This window comes from Centropristis striata, chromosome 5 (assembly GCF_030273125.1).
Source record: "Centropristis striata isolate RG_2023a ecotype Rhode Island chromosome 5, C.striata_1.0, whole genome shotgun sequence".
Taxonomy (NCBI): Eukaryota; Metazoa; Chordata; class Actinopteri; order Perciformes; family Serranidae; genus Centropristis; species Centropristis striata.
This window is the reverse complement of record NC_081521.1, coordinates 20,701,543-20,720,668: the sequence shown is the minus strand read 5'-3', so window position 1 is coordinate 20,720,668 and position 19,126 is coordinate 20,701,543. Positions and strand designations below refer to the sequence as shown.

At 39.3% G+C, this 19,126-nt stretch overlaps 1 protein-coding gene across 2 annotated transcripts; it reads right to left on the bottom strand.

Annotated features, from left to right (window-relative positions):
- Nucleotides 1–1,080: 1,080 nt before the first annotated feature.
- On the bottom strand, nt 1,081–18,530 carry LOC131972399 (protein-glutamine gamma-glutamyltransferase 5-like). 2 transcript variants are annotated; one of them, XM_059334240.1, is made up of 16 exons: nt 18,262–18,530; nt 17,456–17,650; nt 16,215–16,451; nt 15,998–16,116; nt 15,770–15,898; nt 12,896–13,073; nt 12,493–12,628; nt 11,332–11,435; nt 10,903–11,142; nt 10,649–10,765; nt 9,595–9,651; nt 9,357–9,410; nt 9,017–9,229; nt 7,276–7,436; nt 3,904–4,043; nt 1,081–1,589 (listed from the first exon to the last, which is right to left on the bottom strand). In XM_059334240.1, the coding sequence occupies exons 1-16, from the start codon at nt 18,341–18,343 to the stop codon at nt 1,433–1,435; spliced, it is 2,319 nt and encodes a 772-aa protein (XP_059190223.1). In that variant the 5' UTR covers nt 18,344–18,530; the 3' UTR covers nt 1,081–1,432. The 2 variants fall into 2 exon arrangements, with proteins under 2 accessions (XP_059190223.1, XP_059190222.1); XM_059334239.1 differs by having other exon boundaries at nt 1,146–1,589; nt 9,357–9,413; nt 18,262–18,529.
- Nucleotides 18,531–19,126: the final 596 nt, after the last annotated feature.

Below are 19,126 nucleotides of genomic sequence, written 5' to 3'. Positions count from 1 at the left end.
TCATGTTACCTTCACTTGTAAGGCGTCATCTCACTGACCACATGAGCAGGAGGTCAAAGAGCACAAAATGTCCTGTTCTGGGTCATCAGAGGGCGCCAATCCTCACCGACAAGGCTGATAACGCTCTCTGATCATTGTGATAATATTTTATTCATAAGTCACATCAGACCGCTTCAGGAAAATCAAATCTGTTGCAAAATATGCAGTGTGTTTTATTTATATATAAAAGCAATCAGAGTACAAACTTGCAAAGTGGAACAATTCCAGAATCTTTCCATGGTAAGTTAAGCTCGGGAATTTTGGAAATATTCCTTTTCATTGAACAACAAAAACATGAATGCTGAGTTAAATATTACTCTCTTATAACAGCTGCATTAATGCTTCATACACCATAACAGTGGTGTTCCTTTATGAAGATTATCTTGCGGAATAAAACACATAAGCATCAGAAACGTGCGTTTGCTGCAGAGCTTATTTTCTGCAATGATCCAAAATCCAATGTAGTTTTGCTTTTGCTCTATAGTCTTGTGCTCTGCACTCAAAAAAAGTCTGAGTTCTAGAAATAATCTTTGCATGTGATGGAGGAATGCACATGTCAAACTTAAAAAATTAGTGGAAATTTGCAACCATAGTACAAACATCTTCACTTGCAACACTGTCATCAGCTCTTTGAAGCCTCTTTGTTATTGCATTGATTAGGATGAGCCCAAAATGGCTATTAATCAGGTGGCTTTTACTAGTCCCGCCCACAGAGGTGGTTACATCCAATCAGATAAATGCATTTATCTCCAAGAAAACAATTCTAGTAAATCAATATAATTTTGTATGATATTTTTGCGACATTTTTAAAATGTCCAGTTATGTTTGTTTCTCAGCAACATCAATAATGTTCCTTGGTCAATTTGACCCAGGAGCATGTTTAATTATCCAAAAGTGTCAGAAACCAAAAAATCCCAATAAACATTGTTAATTCTTATTAACTCCATTGCTAACCAATATTTAGTGCAATGGTGTTCTTCACCTCTCACAGATCATGTTTCAATGAGGATAATTCACTCGTTTTCATTTAAAAAAAAAAAAAAAAAAGTACATTCAAATTATTTTATTTATGTACACTGGAAAGACCTGCATATAAAATACAATAGTTTTACATGTCAATGATTTTATTTTATTTTTTTTTACATTTTATTTTATTTTTTTATGGAGGGATGTTAATAAATTAACACCAGACACCTCTTCTGTTCAGGGTCAAATTGACCTGCTGATTTAAGTACAATCTTGTTTTAAAAAAGGAAATAATCATAAAAACAATATTTTAAAGATATTGTACAATATTTTAGAGATGTTTTCATAAAAACATCAAAATACCTGTATGTCTCATTCCAAAGACATTATTTTCTTTCATTCTTTCTATTGTTGAATCTCTTCAGTATCATGCATCCATAACAGAGACTTTGTGGAAGCTCCTGGAAACGATGCTGGAGCTGTTGCTGTGTGAGAAAGTGGCCATGAGCAGTTTAGTGCCAGGTGAAGTGGCCATGATGGACACGGTCTTCTCTATCTTCGCGCCTGGCTGCAGTAAAACCAGTCTGGGAGAAAGAGAGAGAGGAGAGGAACTTAATGCTTCCACATTTCAATTCTCACAAGGGCGCACACAGAATATTTTAACATTGTTTTGCACCGGAGTCAGTAAGAAAATTGGACAATGAACAAAAACGGGATGAGTGTTGATTAATACTACCAATTATTCAACCAGTCCATTGCCAGGTAGAAAGATTTTTCTGGCTCCTAGAACTAGCTTTCTACCTTTTCCAAGCCAAGAATGCAAAGGCCAAAGCAATTCAAGTATTTAGCACAGTGATGCATTACCTCTTACAGTAAATAGATGTTTGTGCTGAATCTTTTCTCTAATTAGCGAGCTTATTTCTCTCTGGGGTGAAACTTTTGCTTCATTGTTTGTGCCAGTAAAAAGCCACCAAGACTCCAGGGGACTGAAATAAGAGGGAAATAAGGCCAAGCCAGTAAAAAACAATGAATTTACAACTTTTTTTAAACTTTCCTTGACAAAGTTTGTCCAGTTAAAGCCAGAAAAGAGGGAAGGGAAGGAGATTAAATTTACACTAAGATTTTAGACCCTACTGTGTGATGGTAAGTGTATCTGAAGAGACCCTGCCATCTACCTGTATTTCTTTTCATTTTTCTGTATTTATGAAGCTTCTGGGTGTCACCCAGAAGGCGGCTGTGGCTCAGTTGGTACATTGTTCGTCCAGTGATCGGAGGGTTGTTGGTTTCGATCCCTGACCAAGGCAGCCTACATGTTGAAGTATCCTTGAGCAAGATACTGAACCCCAAATTGCTCTGTCACCAGTATGAATGTGTGTGAACGGGTGAATGAGAAGTGTAAAGCACTTTGAGTGGTCGCAAAGCAACTAGAAAAGCGTTATATAAGTGCAGGTCCATTTTCCATTTACCCTTTGTGCATGAAGCTGCAAAAAAACAGCAGAAACGCCAAAAAAAAAAAAAGTCAATACAGTCTGGCGGACAAAGGTCATTCCACATTGAGAGTGAATGTGGAGAATTCACTTTCTTTGAGCAGGGGAGGAGGGGCCAACTTTGAATGTTCTGTTTGCAAACAGAAAGCAGCAATTCCTCCTAGTATACTTTTAAATCTAAACACCACAGAGAAGGAAACAATAGCAAAATGCAAATAAAATATATTAATGCTACATGTACATGTTTATGTAAAAACAAAAAGTTATAAAGAGTGCTTTAAGTTTTTTTTTTATTCTTCTCTGATACAGGCATAAAATGCATGTCTCTTAATCATTGCTGGGTTTAATAAGCAGGCCAATTTAAATAAACGTAAAGTCCCTTTAGCACTGAAAGTGGCAGAAGCAAAGTTACTGAGCCTGATCCTCACCATTAAAGGGAAAGAAAGTAAATAGTTTCGACATGAAACTGCTCACAACAAGGTCTGTGGATTCAACCCAGTCAACATATTCTGGTCTTTGACTCAGGAGACTGGTGTTCATGTTAATCTTCATCTCTGACACTATTTTGAGCACCACAAGCCGACTGCCATCTAGACTCATTTTATTTGAGAGAAAGCAGACATCTCTACAGCTGATATCTCCAACATTCACCAACTCACTCCAAAACAATCTAGATTCATAAATAGCACAACAGGTAAGAGGAAAAATATGTATTTTACATTTTGGTGTGAACTATCCCCTTAAGGTGGTCAACACAGACAAACCTGCCAACCCAGAGAAAACAGGATGTTTTATTTTGCAGACAAAAGACAGAAGCAGCACTTCCCTCCACACTGCAGCAGAGGAACTAAGCTCTATAGCTTGAACATTAAGCTATAGTCACCTTTTATATCCATGTATCTTTTATTTGTTTTTATTTCATTATACAGCAGTATGCTATTATGTGGAAAACACTTTTTTCAATCTGAATTATCTGAACTGCTGTATTTCTATTGTAACCCTTGCACAACCTGCTTTCCCACTGAAGAAAATGCAACTTTAAATTTGGATCAATAAGGATATAAAAAGAACTGGGGATCATTGCATTAAAACATTAGTAAATTTATCCCTTAAGGCTGCTGGTGCTTTACTCTACCCATAGAGCTACACGTTTGCATTTGTATGTAGCAACAATCTGTTCCTGCTGCTGAAAAACATACCTGACAGCATTCCCAGCCCACATTCCCCAAACACTTGAACCACAAAGCATTTCCTCGCTGCTCAAACATAAAGGAGAAATGTGTGCAACACCAGAGGAATGCGACTACAGGGTAGATTGTGTCTATTTGAACACTTTTAATGATACCTCTGCAACACACAAATATCGCTTGAGAGACAAGATTTATTATATTTGAACTTTGAACAGACTCACCTGGCTTCGTGTTTTCCCTGTAACAAGCCAGATCCCTGCACAGTCAGCACGGCTCCATTCAGAGGTTTGGTATATTTGTTAATGAAGAATAGCTGCGCTGTGTGCTGCTCCTTCATCTGGATTGTGTCTCCTCCTTCGATCTGTGGAAAAGCCAAGGTTACATGATACATATAGTCACCCTGTTAAAATAATCACCTGACTCATTTTTTCAAGTTTTGCAGGAAACACAAAAAACTTCAATAAATGTCATATGTTACACTTTTGGTGATCATTTCACTCAAAAAGGATGTAACAAAGGATGGCTATTGGCATAGTAATAACACTGTGTGTAAATTATGTAACTTAAGAGAAATAAATGATTTAGGCAATTTTTGAACATGCCTTTTTGACTTAAGAAAGATATGGTAACACTTTATTTTGAAGGTGTCTACATAAGAGTCACACAAGCCTGTCAGAAACATGACATGACAAGTATCATGAGCATTAATGTTACTTCAAAGGGGCATTGATGTTCATGACACATCCCATGTCATGTTTATGACATGCTCATGTCACTCTTATGTAGACACCTTAGAGTAAAGTGTTACCAATATTAGTGTCAACAATAAAACACTGATAAACTAAACAATCTCCCTCTAGCTCTTCTTTGCTGGGTTCTTCTCTGATGCCTATGAATGTGGCAAATTGTCAAAGAAGCAATGATCTTAAAGGGGTAAAATCACATGATCTGATCAACTGAGGATGTAGGAGAGTTTATCATAGGTGGCCGGCATCATGAGGAGATGATTTAGGGGGAAAAAAAACAATTGACAAAAAATGAGGCGATTATTTTAACAATGTGACAATATAGAGGCTTAATGAAGTGATCCCAGCTCTGTAACGCCTTCAGAGGTAGTCACAGAGGCAGAAAATTGGTGGGACTGTTGGAAGCGGGTCCACTATGAACGGCCATCCCGACAAGGCGGGATATTTGATGTTGCGCATTATCGGCAGTCCCTGACCTAGAGGTTAGGTATCAGGCTTGTAACCGGAGAGCCGTCTGTTAGAATCCCAGGACTAACGGGTCACTGAAGTTCCCTTGAGCAAGGCACCTAACCCCCCACACAGCTCCCCAGGTGTGCAGAAATGTGCTGCGCCTAAGCTTGGTGTTCACTGGTGTTTAAAAAAGGATGAGTTAAATGCAGAGTTCGAATTTCCTCATTGTGGGACAAATAAGGGAATCTTTCTCTTATTATTTATGCGACAAACACGTTCCTCACTTGAGTCCGACAGTAACCAAAACATTTTAATCAAAATGCACAACATCTTTGCCCGAGTATGCAATGAGACGTTCAGTTCTTTGGACATTGTGTCAAAATCACCCGCCGCCACTTGTCGCTTATTGTACGTGTAGTGTTGCTGCTCTGTTACACGTCACCATCGTCTCCTCCCACATCGTCCCGTGACGCCGCACTGCACTATGAATCATCCCAACTATCACGCCTTCGTGGGAACACTATGAATGCACTAAGGCACAGACCTGTAAGCATAGACGGATTACCGCATGGGCAAAGTGGGCGTGTGCCCAGGGCCCTAGAGCTAATAGGGGCCCTTGGCCTTCAGATTTATTTTTTATTTATTTTTTGGTACAATTTAAAAATATATTGGAATGAATGTGGCTTTGAAAATGTAGTATGATAATAAAATCAATTAAATGCTTTAGAAATTATAAGATAAAACAGTAATGTGTGATGACACAAAACGCTGGTCGATGGGGTCAAAGTTGAAAAAAGTGCGTTTTTAAAATGGAGACGTGGGCGCTCAGTGGATCAGCTAAACGAAAACAGAGGAAAGAAAAAGCTGAAACGGCTGAAACCACAATATGTAACTGGCCGTAGAGGCCAAACTGGTCTGAGAGTTGGACTGTGATTAGCACACATTAGCGCGATTTAGTGCATTTGTTTATTACCATTACAACATGACTCCTCCATGGCATGTGCTGTATTTGTGTGTGTAAGTGCGTCTGTGTGCGCCGGCCAGCACGAGGGAGAGAGAGAGTATTAATGGGATTCTGGATGCGCTGGTTGATAGTTTCGTTTTTAAAAATAGGTGGTTACCTATATTTTAATTAATACTGCAAGGGCTGGCTATTTGAGCTTTCTGTATCTCCCATAATATATGTATCGTCCTGTACATGGCAGGTGCCAAACAAAACAGACCTAAACTGACAGTAATGTTGTGTGGTTGTGTGTGCCGGTGTTGTTACGTGCGTAAATGGAAAGAGCGCCGTTGCACACGCACATAATGCGTGTGTAGACAGGGGCTCGTGGTCATGATAATCCGTCTATGTGTATATCGTCCTGTTCGTGGCAGGTGCCAAACAAAACAGACGTAAAATTACAGTTATTTTGTGTGGTTGTGTGTTGCCCGGTGTTATGTGCGTAATGGGAAGAGCGCCTCTGCGCGCACACTGTTTGCGTGTGTAGGCAGGGGCCCGTGGCGAGCTTGTGTCCAGGGCCCGTGGTCATGATAATCCGTCTATGCCTGTAAGGCATTATAGCGAGACATTTGCAGGAACGCACTATGAAGTGGCCTTAAGTTACTACATAACCTGTCACATGAAAGTCAAGAGACCTGATTTTATAGAGTGGTCTTACCTTTACCTATAGCCTTTGGAATACGAGTATGAACATCTGATCTTAACATATGTGTATGATATTCCATGGCATACAGTTTATTTGGAACAACAATGTTTATGCTCTTCTGACAATGTATTACAACTAACAAAATACTTATGAAAAAGAACTCTGATTATGTAACCACAATAAATAAGATCTGTAAGTTTTGCAGTAGATTTACTTTCATTTTAGGCTGTATAATCTGAGTAAGAAACCCTTAGGTGATATTGAATGCTTATTACTCATTATGGTACGACGAATCAATAACAACATTAATGTTTTTACTTATCATCCATATAAAGTGGAGTATCTGTTCAGGTGCAAAAAACAGTAAAACCCATAGTAACGAGTGGCAGTACATTAGCAGTTTCACTGTACAATGGTTATTGTGACCTCCTAGACACTCACTAAGAATGAGTGTGGCAGTGGAAGTAAACACCGTCGTATATGACAAATCCTGTGATACATATGATTTATTAAGTGTGAAAAGTTCTGAGATTTAGGTCACCAAACTACAAAGAGGGTTGATTGGTGCCGAATACCTCTCTGATATGAATTGCTATCTTTGCTATTCATTAAAATAGCAATTGTCATGTACAACTGACAGGAGTTAGAAGATCAAAGTGAACAACAATAAAGAAGAAACAGAAAGGAAGACAAACACTGCATAATTTATTTGTGAGCTGAAGAGGAGGGGTGCTGGGTGCTGCTGTACCTCTATGTCTATCTGTGGTGATCCTATGTTGAACTCCTGCATAGCCAGAAACCTTTCTTTGGTCCTCACATCCTTTATCACCACTGCCACATTCACAATGTCATCACCTGCCAGCGCCGACTCGTACTCAGAGAGAGAGATGGTGTGGTGCAGCGTGAGAACTGCAGACAGCATAAGAGATGTGGAAAAGTGAACATGAGAGAAACAATAAAAACCTTAAAAGAAACGCAATTATTCTTTACAACTTCTATTAAGTCAGGCAGGGTCTGAAGAGTGAAACCAATGTAGAGGTGTTTTAAACTTGCATTCTATCTAATGACCAGCAGGGGGCGACTTCGTTGGTTACAAAAAGAAGTCTATGAGAAATGACACGACTTCTCACTTGGTTTATTACCTCGGTGAACATTTTCCTGATTACTTTACGATCTCAATCACTAGAATCAGGTCTTCTTCAATACAGCTGATAATGTTCATTTTGTAAATTATAGAGTATTTATTTTATAATATAATTATTAGAGTAAAAAAAGATTTTCTTTAAAAAAGAGGAAATGATTTAAAGCATGGATCGTTCTTTCTACCTTGTGATTGAAAAGGTCAAAGGTGAATATGGTGTGTCACAGTGTAATTTCAGTCAATTAAAGTTCATTCTGATGTTTTGGTAGAGGTGGGTATCACCAGAGGCCCCATGATACAATTTTATTTTTAAGCCTTTTGCAAAATAGATAGTATAGTAATATATAGTAATAGTATAGTAATAGTGAGAATATGTTGTGATTTAATTGTTTTACTTGCATTTTGTGTCCATTTGGTGCTTATAAATTCCTTAGATCTTTTAGTTAGCGAAAATACTGACGGCTGTGCCGGCCGTCAGAATGCTAAATATCGATACTTGGCGGCCATGAATCGATTTAATATTGCCAAAATATCACAATACTATGCTGTATCGTTTTTTTTCTCCCATCTCTTCATCAGCATTCATTTCTACTAAAATCTGTTCATCTTTACACTTTGCTAACCAGCTAGCTAGCCTTCACTAGCTGATAACTTAGTTCCACCTTTTCATCCAAATATGGCCACTTCTGGCTGCAAAAAAAACCAAGATGGCAATAGCCAAAATGCTCAACTGGAGCATTCAAAATGGTAATCCACAAACCGATGGGTGACAGCAGGGTGGCTACGTCAACTTTTTATTTACAGTACAGAGTGTATGGGCTTTAATTATCAGTTTATGTAGCATCCCTGGCTGAATGATGGTTCACTCTTTAACTGATGGTTCACAAGATTTATTCACATCCGTAGCTTCATGAATATAAAAAGACATTCCTTGACCTCCTTGTGAATCCACCGTAAGAGCTACGATATTGGAAAACAATACCAAACTTTAGAATTAGCAACTTAGCAAATTAACACTTTTACAATTGTTAAGACAACAAAAATAGCCACTAATATATATGACAGAAGAAAATAAACTAGCTTTTTGATACTTCATATGAATAACTCAGTACTCATTTACCGTTCTCCCCGTTCCACTTTTCAAAATAAAAGCACCCGTTTCACACTGAACGGCACCTTTTTAAAATAAAAGCATCACAACATTGTAAAACGCCTAGAAAATATACAAACATGAAAAACAAGCTATAGAACACAAATACACCACATAGAACCTTACTTATGCTAGAACTATTTGTTAAGGTAATTCAACAATGGTGTAAGAGAGAGTACACATTGAAACTGTCCTTACCTTCCCCTGGCTGCATGTGCACTTCTTTGTGTGTTTTCCAGAAGCTCTCCTGTGGGTTCTTGTTGTACTCCTTCAGCTGAGCGTTGACATGTTCCATCAGGACCCTAGGGCTGCTTGACTGGTTTGTGACTGTCACAGACATGCTGATGCTTTCACCCACTGATGGCACCCCATCTATGCTCAGGGACACCTCCAAACTGGGTGATGTTCCTCCTGGAGATGAAGATGTGTACAAAATAAAGTGATGAAGAAAAAAATGCTTTTGTTACAGGTGGATGACTATGTAAGTGGCAAACACCTAAACATCTCATGCAACAGAATTAATAGAATGAAAGCTTACCTGTTCCACCCAACACTGGAGTGGACTGCAAAGCAGAACATGGAGAAGTCAACCCTGCTGTGAAAGTGAGAGGAATTTTGTCATGGAAAAAGCAACAGTATCAAGGGTTACTTATGGAAGCCCTGAGAAGTAAAATATATATATTTTTAAGTAACTCAGATAGATTATCCTGGCAAACATTTTTTCACCTGTTCTTATGTCATAAACAACGAAGTGAAGAGTGACATGACAAGCTTACCTGCTCCACCTACCACTGGACTGGACTGCAAAGCAGAAGGTGTAGACATGAACCCTGCTGTAAAAGTGAGAGTAATGCTTTCAAATGTATGCCCTTACCAGAACACAAGAAGCAAAGAGATTTTGTGGAATGTTTTTTCTGGCTAACAGAAAATCCTGGTGATAATAAGCATCATTATGTCCCTATGCATCTATAGTTTAAAACTGTGGTTTGGCCATGTTTATGTACTGTTTTTACATCACAACACATCTACCTCACTTCCAGCAGTTGCATGCATTTAATTTATGGTGACCATTAAGTTTAGATACGAGGATGAGTTGATCTCCTGCTACCAGCTAATTTTAGAGAGTAGTTACAAGCTACCTCTGTTGTTGTCGTGTGGTTTGGAGGACTTATAGCTCTATAGTATAAAGCCATTGCACACTTGTGTGCCAGCATGAGACAAAGAGAATGGAGACCAACTCGTATAAGAATTGCTCCATGGCACTACAAGAGGTCGAAAAGTTCACAGGGGAACTTTAAGGTTACAGTGTAACTTTTACCTGTGAAATGACCATTTGTATATTACTCTGTGCTTAGAAGATTACTTTATTAATCCCACAATGGGAAAATTCAACCTCTGCATTTAACCCATCCTTTTTTACACACAAGTGAACACACCATGCAAGGAGCAGTGGGCAGCACATTACTGCACCTTACTTGACTGTTTTAAGAAACTGAGAAAATTCTTGCTGAATGGAAGAAATTTAAGGGCTGTGTCTAGTTGCCGGTCCTGAAGTATAGTGCAAGCTTAAAACATTTTATGCAGGAGTATTTTAAAGGAAAATAGTAGTTTGGGTAGTAGTATGCATACAACTAGATAAATGAGACATGAATTAACTCACAGTTTGTAAACAGATCTCTTGATATAGTTTTGCTGTTTTAAAATGCATCCCCCAGTTACTTGAAATCATCAAGGATTAATGTTGGGTTTTGGAAGTTTCATTCAAGAATTCAAGGTTACCCATATAGTGCATTCATGTTTGCATGTGGGAGATGTTACACAGCCACTGACCAGTCTCCGGGATCACTTTCATTTTGAAAGTTGGTGGTTCCACAAAAGGACAGTAAATGGGGGGAAAATCTTTAGAACAAATGGGGGAGTGTCTCCCAGGGCCTGCTGGTTGATCCCCTGAAAAGGAAAAAGTGAGAATAACTTTATCCCACATGTGGAGATCACAGACAGACACACCCTGCTTCTACTGTCTTACATGCAACACAGTACATAAATACGTGATACAGTATGTAGTAGTAGTATTCTGGTCTTACTTTTCTTGCTTTTATAAGTGTGTGTCAGGTTCTCAGGACTGTCTGAGCCGATCCTCTTGGTGTAGATCAGCTGTCCCACCCATTCAGTGTCCACCTTCCTCCCCACCACCAGTCCATCACGCACGATCAGCCGTATGACGTTCGCGTCAACAGAGGCGTAGATAAACGACGTGTCATAAGGGGTGCCGATGCTACGACGCTGGATAGCAGCAACTGGGCAAGGACCACAGCAGAATATCCCTGCAGGGGAAAAAACATGTACTTATTGTTACAAACTTGTTAGTTATGATTCACAAATGAATCACATTATTCATCATTTTCCATTTTTATGACAGCTTTCATATCATAGTTGTTTAGAAAGTTAGGTGTTCAAGACTTGAAAATGTTAAATAGAAATATTGACATCCAAAATTTAGTTTAGGGACCCACCCGCACTCCTCTCCTGGGGGGTCGGGTCCACTACCTGCCAGCCATCAAACCCTGCACCCAGATCTGGTCTCCTCATCCAGCACTCCACAAACACATGGAAGTTCCTGCAAGAGGGTCGTCAGGTGCGGATGCACAAACAAATGAGTATGCATGCATCGATAAATATGAGGGGCTGTATGGGCCAGACTCATTCTTCATTCATTCATTCATTCTTCCCTCTCAAATTCACAATTTTACCTCACAAACACATATCATTTTCCTCTGTGCATGCATGGCCATGTTTATCTACGAGGGGCCGTATAGGCCATGATTCATTCTTCCCCCTCACATAGCTCTCACATACACATTCACATTTATACCTCTCACATACACATTTATACCTCTCACATACACAACAAAATACCTCTCACATTCACAAATACCTATTTTTTAGGGGAATGTGAGAGTTGAAACTGTAAATGTGGGAGGTATTTTTTTTGTGTATGTGAGGTAAAATTGTGAATGTGAGAGCTATTTTTTGTGTATGTGAGGGAAGAATGAATCATGGCCTATACGGTCCCTTGTAGATAAACATGGCCGTGCATGCACAGAGAAAATGATACATGATCACAGGTCAGTACACGTAGTGGACTACTGTGTAAGCCTCTACTCTGCTATGGAATGATATGTTAATACAATGTATAAAGCAGTTAAGTTTTGCGATTATATTGAAATGTTTAAGATGTTACTGCAATTGATGTAAAATAGAAGTTCCAGGCTGTAGCAGGCTGAGTTTTACAGATATAAAACCAAAGGAATCCATTGATACCAACCATTTATAGAAAGTATGCAGTAATGGGGTGAAATAACGCAGCAAAGTTAGATTAAATTTTGGCAAGAAAAAACTGGCATGGCTATTTTCTAAGTCATCCCTTGAACTCTGACCTCTGAATAAAAATGGGTTCCATGGGTGCACAAATCTTCTCTTTACAAATAAATATACATCATTACAAGCTTTGGTCTTTAGAAGAAAAAAAAAAAAAAAAAAAAAAAAAAAAGGTACAGCTACTACTAAATGATTGACAGCCCCAGTTTACATTTCACCTGTCAAATGATCCTAAAAGCTAAATAACTAAAAAGGTCAACTATTATTGTTGTACTTTGAGAGCAAGAGACACCAACCAAATGCTGTCCTTTGACAGGTTGAGCTTCTCCCCCGTGCTCGAGTAACATTCTTCAATTTTCAGGTTGCCATCACCGTCATGGGCTGCGTTAAAAACTGTCACCACCCTGGAGGGAATCCCCAGCACTCTCATCACTGGGGGGAAAAACAAGTCAGTCTTTCAGTCAGGATTTGTAAAATAAAATTTGATAAAGATGATATTTCAAATGTCAGCTCAACCATCAAAATACACAAAATCAAATAAGTAAGAAACTTAAACCTTTCATAACTTTCTGACTCATGGCCAATTCATATTCAATGGGGTGCAGGGCATTTGCTTTGCATTCAAGATAACTAAAGAACACTTCAATGTCACCCATGATTTTAGTGTAAACACACTGTTGTGTCCAAATTATTAGGTACCTGTGCAGAGGACAGATGCATAGACCCAACACTGCCCGTAGCGAACTGGGCTGCAGTTGGACGAGACCCACTGGTGAAGGATGTCGGCGCTGCCGCTCCACTCTGTCGGCTTCACGCCATCTTTGTAGCTGCCGTGCCACTTCCCCTCCACAATACCCAGGTCATCATTACAATTCACCTTGGACGGGAGGAGACACATTACTGAGTTTCACCCAAACTGGAGAGAAAATATCAGGTTTCTACATATACATGGCAGCAACTCACTGCATTTACTTACTGACTGACTGATCACAGTTTGTTTGGGGGGCAATTTGCCTATGGGATTTTTGCATTGGATTTTGAATCATTGCAGGAAATCAGCTCCGTGGCAAACACACGTTTCTGATGCTTAAGTCTAAAGGAAGCATCAGAATGAGGAAGATAGGTGATTTAAGTGACTTTGAACGTGGCATGGTTGTTGGTCTGAGTATTTCACAAACTGCTGATCTAACAACCATCTCTAGGGTTTACAGGCAATAGTCCGAAAAAGAGAAAATATCCAGAGAGAACAGTGGCATTTGCCCAATTTCTTTTTGGGGGGTATTTATTTGCGAAAGATATTTATTCTTCATATTTTTTGTATTTGCTAAAGAAAAAAAAAGAATTTTCTGCATTCATTTGCCAAACATCTTTTGAATATTTTGTGTTTAATTGCCAGAAAAAATTGTTGGTATTCATTTGTCAATAATATTGACTTTTCTAGGCATTCATTTGCCAAAAGACAAATTAATAACAAAAATTAATTAATTTTCTTTTTTAGATATAGCAGTTATATTGTGATCGTGAATTGTTTTGGCCACGATAGTGTAGTGAACATGTAGTAACTGATTTTTACCCAAACTGGAGGACAATTTCAGGTCTTTACATACACTCACCAGCCACATTATTATGTACACCCGTTCAGTTAGTTGGTTACACAATTATCTAATCAGCCAATCGCATGGCATCAACTCATTGCATTTAGACATATAGACATGGTGAAGACGAGCTGCTGGAGTTCAAAGAGAGCATCAGAATGAGGAAGAAAGGTGCTTTAAGTGACTTTGAACAAGGCATAGTTGTTGGTCTGAGTATTTAACAAACTGTTGATCCAACAACAATCTCTAGGGTTTACAGACAATGGTCCGAAAAAGATAATAGATATAACTAGAAAATTTCCTCTGGGGAAATTTTGAAAGGGCCACGGGGGCTACTGCCGGTGTGTGTACACTATGATGAGATTCTTCAGAGATTTCAAACTATGCCCTTTAACCTCAAAATGTGTGTGTGTGTGTGTGTGTGTGTGTGTGTGTGTGTGTGTGAGAGAGAAACATGTATGTGGAGGAGTGTGCGCGCATACGCGCGCATTTGTGTGTGTGTAGCGAAAATCGCATAAAGTTACCTGTGTGTGTGTGTGTGTGTGTGTGTGTGTGTAATTAAAATCACATAAAGTTACCTGTGTGTGTGTGTGTGTGTGTGTGTGTGTAGCGAAAATCGCATAAAGTTACCTGTGTGTGTGTGTGTGTGTGTGTTTGTAATTAAAATCATAAAGTTACCTGTGTGTGTGTGTGTGTTTGTAATTAAAATCACAAAGTTACCTGTGTGTGCGTGTGTGCGTGTTTGAAGCAGGTGTATGCATGTGTGAGGAGTGTGCGCACTTATGGTCATGTATGTTTGTGTGTGTGTGTGTATCTGTAACTGTAATCACATCAAAGATCAAAGGCAATCAGATCAAAGCAATCAACTGAATTAACTGACACCACCTGTTAAAGTTCCGAAGGAGTGACAGCAGCCAGGTGGAGGTGGACTGGAATTTCTGGCCTCGAACAGAAAGCATTTTTGGCAAAACCATAATACCTATCATTGATTCGACTTCACTTTAAGCGTCCTGAGTTATTCCTGAACATCTACATATGTTTGTTTTTTTTTCAGAAAAATGAAAACATAGCTTTGTTAGAGCGATCTAAAAAAAACTTCCATATCCCTTTTTCAAATATCTCCCTGCGTTTTTAATATGGGACCCAATGAGGCAGTTGGTGGTTTTGGTGGCGCATCTTTGCGTCGTACGCCCAAACTATAACTCTGACAGCTTTACCAGAGGATTGTGAGTGAGAAGACAAATTTTCCTACATTTCTATGTATAAATTATTTCTGTAGAGTGGAATTTGCGGCCTGGAGCGCAGTTTTCAAATTTATTTTTTGACAGTTTTATCTCTCCCTCTACACTCTGAGCGATGACATCACACACTCTGACACGAACATTCCGTGCAATACACACCCATTATAATCTCAGAATTTCTCCAAAAATGATCATGGTCATTGAACAGGGATTGATAAAAAACTATATGTCCTATCGAAACGTGGATTAATACACCGATACACAAGACTTGTGTCTACTGTTTAAAGTTTAAATGGAGTCTCTAGGTGAAATTATGCCAGAGAAGTAGACGTTTAAAAATCTCCAATTATTGTTCTTTTTCGCTCATTTTTGGTCGGCCGTCCCATTCATTTTAATGCAAAATTTTGGGCAGTTTTTCGCGACGTAAACTCGAAAAATTCGTATTCTGTAGAGAAAAGTAATAGCACACCGATCCCGATCAAACCGCACGTTTTGATATATAATTTGTCCTGCAACTCTTTAAGCTGTAGGACTAGAAGCGGGACGAAATTGCGTCCACAAGAGGAATAAGAAGAAATCCACAGTATAACAGTAGTGCTCGGGGCAATGCCAGTGCTCGGAGCAAAGCCCCGAGCACTGGTCCCTACAGCTATTGCTGTATGGGACCAGTGCTCGGCGCGATTGCCCCGAGGCCCTAATAAAGTGGCCGGTGAGTAGTCATGAGTGTCATCTCTCACCATAGCACAGATCACCCTGCTGAGGTAGACGGGGTCTGCTCGTAGAATGTAGTCTTTGTCTTTGTCCCTGAGGTGCTGTGGGCTGACCTGCAGCAGTGTCAGACATGCCTCAAGGACCCCAGGCTCGTACTGCACACATGAAATCACACATTTACTCTGTAACATATTCTTACCTGGAATAATACGTGATAATACGTGATCTATTCATGATAGCGGAGTGTCACATACCTGACCAAACGCCCAGGGCCGCCTACCAACATTAAGATGTGTGCCCATGTACACCAACCCATAATCACTCTTGATATACTCTTGTAAGTGGACATCCAGTGGCATGTACACTGGATCCTCTGAAAGGCAAAAGCAGTGGTGTGGAATGACTTCAATTACAGGGTAACAGCAAAAACAGTAGACAGTAGCAGGAAGGAGTATTACAACGTGGACCCACCTTCCAGCCAAGGGTTGAAGAGCAGTACAAATGAGCCCACTGCATAGCTCCTTCTGCTCTTTATAGTCTCTATGTGCACCAGGAGGTGATACAGACCCACTGAGGACAGGACAGGGGAGCAGACGTGGGCGGTAACTGACTGAGGATTCATGTCGCCTGGGTAGATTTTGGCTGTCCACCTTTGAGGGTCAGATCGCTCGTCATAGAACTGGACTGGGATCCTCTCTGACAGATCACCTGTGTGGTGAAAGAAAACACTCAATTGAATTCAGACCATGCATCTTTTGAATGAGGAAATATGCGCGTCATGTTATACAATTATTTTAGTGATATATTAAGCTAAATATTGAAATCATGTCAATAATATACATATGATAATTAATTTAGATAATTCAGAACCTTAATTTTCGCTTTATCTTTAAGGCATTAATTTACAAAAGAAAGGATTTATATGATACTTTTTAATATCATCATTATTATCATCATTATTACATTATTATTATTATTATTATTATTATTATTATTATTATTATGTATTTGAGGCATTATTTTATATGCCAAAATATAGCCTTTTGTTTTTCTTTACTTTTTTTTTGGGGGGGGGGGGTATAATTTGCCCAAAATATATACATTCTTAATATTTTATTATTTGCTAATTTTTGCTAATTTGCTATTTTGTGTTTATTTGCCAGAAGAAAAAAAAATGCCAATGATGGATGTTTTTGGACATTCATTTGCCAAAAAAAAAAGAGACAAATAACAAATTTAATTAATTCATTTACTTTTTTAGGTATAGCAGTATTATTGTTATCGTGGATTATTTTGGCCATGATAATCATGTAGTGCTGTGCAAATAATTCCAGGCACATTTTGAATGAGCCTTATATAGCACATTAAAAGAATACTTTACAAATACAAAAGCATCGCGCAGCAGCACAAAAAAAAAAATCACCACAGCCACCAAACCTGGCATGCTAAGAAACACAGAGTTTTCCCTGGGGATGACAGGCTTTATCAGCATCATGTGAACCTGTTCAAAAAGAGCTTGAATATAACAGACCTTCATTTAAATGTAAGAATCCTGCACTCCATCCTTAAGCCTTTAAGCTTTAGAACTTTACTTTCCTTCCACATCCCACACACAAGATATTTATGTGATGATATACGTGAAGTGACTGAAAAAGGGTGCATTTAATTGCTTATAATTGTGACTTTGCATTTGTAAGACTGTTATTTTTCACCTAGCCAAACCTCCAGGACCACATTCTCTGTGTGTGGATTCCACGAGCGGCTGCGGAACAGCAGAGTCAGTTTGAAAGGTTTCCCTCGGCGCACTACCAGGTGCTTTCTGCTGAGCCCCTGGGTCTCATGGGAAATGTGGTTTTCATGACCCTCAAAGTTGACTAATCTCAATCGGCAGTGGCCATCATCAGTACCTGGAAAAACAGATGACACATTTAAAAAAAAACAAAAACATAATCTCATAAATCTGCCACTTTTTTCTCACAAATCTGCTACTTATTTCTCTTAGATTTCCCACTTTTTTCATAAATCTAACTTTTTTTCTCCTACATTTCCCACTCCTACATTTCCCCGCTCCGCCGCAGCAAGGACTCAGCCTCAATGGTAACGTTCTACCAGTGTGAGCCACCGGGACGCCCCTTCCCACTTTTTTCATAAATCTACTACTGCTTCTCCTAGATTTGCCACTTTTTCTCACAGATCTGCAATTTTTTTCCTCCTAGATTTGTCACTTTTAATCTCATAAATACAAATAAATAAAAACACTGGACTAAGGAATTGTTTTTTAGTTTCTGTTCACATGAAACTTCCATTTCTCTGTAACATACCTTTCTAAGATCATTTTCACACTTTAACTTTAGAGCCTGTCTGTGTGAATTATAAGCAACCAAGTGACTAAAATACTTGGTTTTAAACTTAAATGACATGTAAAATCTTTTAAGCTATCAAACTAAACTAAACATTTAATTTCAAAAGCAGTAGAGAAAACCAGCATCTGAAAGTTAAGCTTGATTTGTTAACTCACCACAGAGGTGGTGCGTGGTCTGTTGCATGCAGTCCATGGTCTGACAGCAGGAGTTACAAGTGACAGGAGGAATGAAAGGCATGCTCCACCTTCTCACTGATAGGCATCTAACTGAAACTCTTTTGTTTTCTGTGGCGTAGAGCCACTGTGGGTTCTTTTCTCAGCAGGTAGGACACAGAGCACAGGGATGGTTCAGCTTTCTTTTAGTGTGTGCTCCAGTCTTCTGCCTCCCAGGTCCAGCACGCTACTCTGTTTTAAAAGGGAGGTGTGCCAATCACACTCAACTTGTGACATTGCCACCCAATTAAATGAATCCTGAGCGTCTGTGTGTGTGAGCCTGCTGCCTGCAGAGTCAGGTGACCTGCTGCTGCAGGAGAGTGAGCTCAGGTGTGCTGCGGGGGAGGGGTGATTGGGAATTGACAAATGCAAGGCCAGGTGAGGAGAACAAGGGGAGAAATCAGTGTGAACAGAGTGAGATGACAGAGGAAGACAGAACACAGAGACAGACTCAACACATTGGCTAAAAAGCCCATTTGGATTAGTTGAGACCGTCCTCAACTTACTGCCTGTGGACACATAGTGGCTAGCTGCAGGGCTGTAAATGGCTGAATTGTTTTTTCCCTTTGGGGGAGCAAAGGCCCTCACCCTTCTTTTTGTTAGTCTTATGCTACCTATACATCAGAAGACTTTGAAAAGATTTGGAAAGACTCCTGGAAAACTCTAGGCTCACACCTGCTCATATCTAAAGACAACTGTTGAGAGTTTTTAGTCCCAGCCTAGTCTCAGACTGAGATTCTACAAAGACTGTGAATCTTGCAGGATCACTATTTACAAGACTACAACTAGATTTCCTTTAGCATTTTTT